General features: G+C 43.3%; 1 protein-coding gene across 1 annotated transcript in view; it reads right to left on the minus strand.

Annotated features, from left to right (window-relative positions):
• The window catches only part of FZD5 (frizzled class receptor 5), a 24,069-nt gene extending 22,603 nt beyond the window's left edge, over positions 1 to 1,466 (minus strand). Inside the window, exon 1 of the mRNA XM_011993920.1 lies at positions 1,406 to 1,466. Within this exon, the coding sequence (XP_011849310.1) occupies positions 1,406 to 1,466 (61 nt within the window). The remainder of the gene's footprint in view (positions 1 to 1,405) is intronic.
• Positions 1,467 to 2,187: the final 721 nt, after the last annotated feature.

The raw sequence follows: 2,187 nt of genomic DNA on the forward strand, positions 1-2,187 counted from the left end.
TGGCAATAAAAGATTTATGGAGTGCTTTCTATGTACCAAGCCCCTGGCTAAATGCTTCATGCATATCTCATTCAATCCTCACAACATCCAATAATAACAGGTTCTTTTATTTTCCCAATTTTACAGATGAGGAAACCAAGGCATAAAGAGATTAAGTAGCTCGCCTAGGGCCACTCAGTGTGTAATTGGCAATGCTTCACTTGCAAGGATTCCTCTTAACTCTATTGTGGTTTTATTTTAAATATCTCTGCCAACTTACCTCTGCTATTAAATACCTGGGCAAAGATTAATGCCACATCAATTTCATTCTTTCAGTGTACAGCGTAATGAGCAGGGATAATGGTGGGAAAAATCACAGTCACCTGTGTGTGCTAGAATGGACCTTGATGATCCTGTGGTTTTTACCTCCTCATTTTACAGATGAAGAAATGGGCCAAAGAAGGTTTTGGATAAACTTAAACTGAATGAGAGAAAATTAGAGAGTCTAAATACTGCTGGGGAAACTCCAGGTAAAGCTTCCCTGGGCAAGTAGGGGCTTTGACTTATTTGTTCTCACCCTTGGATGTGCAAGTCTGTGGCCTTTGTAAATACAACTTTGTGGCCAGTAATGTTACTATTATTATTTGGTGTGACATTCGTCACAAGTGAATATGATTATTTATAGAATTGTAGGTCTCTGTATAGTGAGCTTATAATCTAAACCAGAGAGAGAGCTGATGATCACAGTTATCTGAGTTGAAAAGTGGGTTCTCTCGGGTTTCACTGAATGTGTTCTGTTTCTTTGGATTTCATGTCATATGTGATTGGCCTCCTAGCATATTTATTCTGGCAGTGAAAGGGGTAGGGTGTGTGAAAGAAATCTCTTGGAGAAGTTTTCATTGAAAACTTGGTGTTACACATCTAAGTGTTTTCTTGAGCACTTCCAGGAAGCAAAACAAATCTCAGAAAATGGGAGGCTTGTTGCTTGTCCATATTTCTCCTCTAAGATGATTTCAGAGTTTCTCAGAATTGTTAAAAAATGTTTTCTTCTGTTTTAGATCTCTCTCCCACCCCTCACATCCTCAGCTTTATATCTACTCTTCCAGTTACCCACAACCCTTATCCTGCTTTGTTCAGTCTTTCCTAGACTTTTTGGTATTAAACTCCCTTTGAGACGAAGTGTCTGGTCTGTTGCTCACTAACTTTTTTTTCATAGCAATTTTCTCAATATAAATTACACTCTCAATTACTTTTCTCTTCCTAGAGCAGTGAATCACATTCTAAAAAAGCCATTAGGGTGGGAGCAGCTGGATGCAGAGCTGAGAAGTTCGAGCCAGTGCCAGCTTGTCAACCTCACTCTCTGTTTACCCTGCTGCAGCAGGCCAAAGTGCAGCCTTTGTGCTGAAGTCACCAGCCAAGGAAGTACCTTCAGTGCCCATTTCTGCTACACTTATGTGCTTGGGGTACCTATGTGATGGGGACGCCATGTTTTAGAGAATGTGTTTGTGCTTGGAGGCAAGAAAAAACAATTAGCTGAAGGCTAATTGATATTTGAAGGCTGTGGGAGTTTGCACTAGTGCCTCCACTCTTCATCCCTCCCGGTATCCGTACCCTCGGCCACGGGACTTTGCAGTTCCTTCCATCAGGAGATGAGTATATTCCCTCCACATTGATTCTGACCATGACAACTGCTTTGGCCAATAGGATGTTACAGATGTGACACAAGCAGAGACTTGAAAATGTTCTTGTGTGATTGGACTTGCTCCCTCGCCTCTCTGCTTTTTCCATGAGAAAAGTATGCCAGGGTGCCAGGGCTAGCCTGCTGGTCCCAGCAGGAGGATGAGAGATATGTCGGGCAGAGCTGCTCCAAGGAAGCTGCCCAGGCCCAGCCCTGCCTGGAACAGAGCAGCCCAGCTGAGCCAGAGGTGCATAAACAAACCCAGCCAGGATCATCAGGTCTCCGTAGCCAGCCTTCCAGTGAACTGCAGATGCAGGAGCTGGAGTAGGAAGTGATTGTTGTTTTAAGCCTCTGAATTTTGAGGTGGTTTGCTATCCAGCAATAGCAATGAGGTCATGCTCTCTGAGGCTTACGATGATTACCTGAGCAACTAGAAACAAAAGCACTTTGCAAATGTACAGCCATGAGAACTTGGAGAGTGGACTGAACAGGCTCTGAAGCCTGAAAACCTGAGTTACAATTCACCGTCA

The sequence above is a fragment of the Mandrillus leucophaeus genome, unplaced genomic scaffold, assembly GCF_000951045.1.
Source record: "Mandrillus leucophaeus isolate KB7577 unplaced genomic scaffold, Mleu.le_1.0 Scaffold436, whole genome shotgun sequence".
Classification (NCBI taxonomy): Eukaryota; Metazoa; Chordata; class Mammalia; order Primates; family Cercopithecidae; genus Mandrillus; species Mandrillus leucophaeus.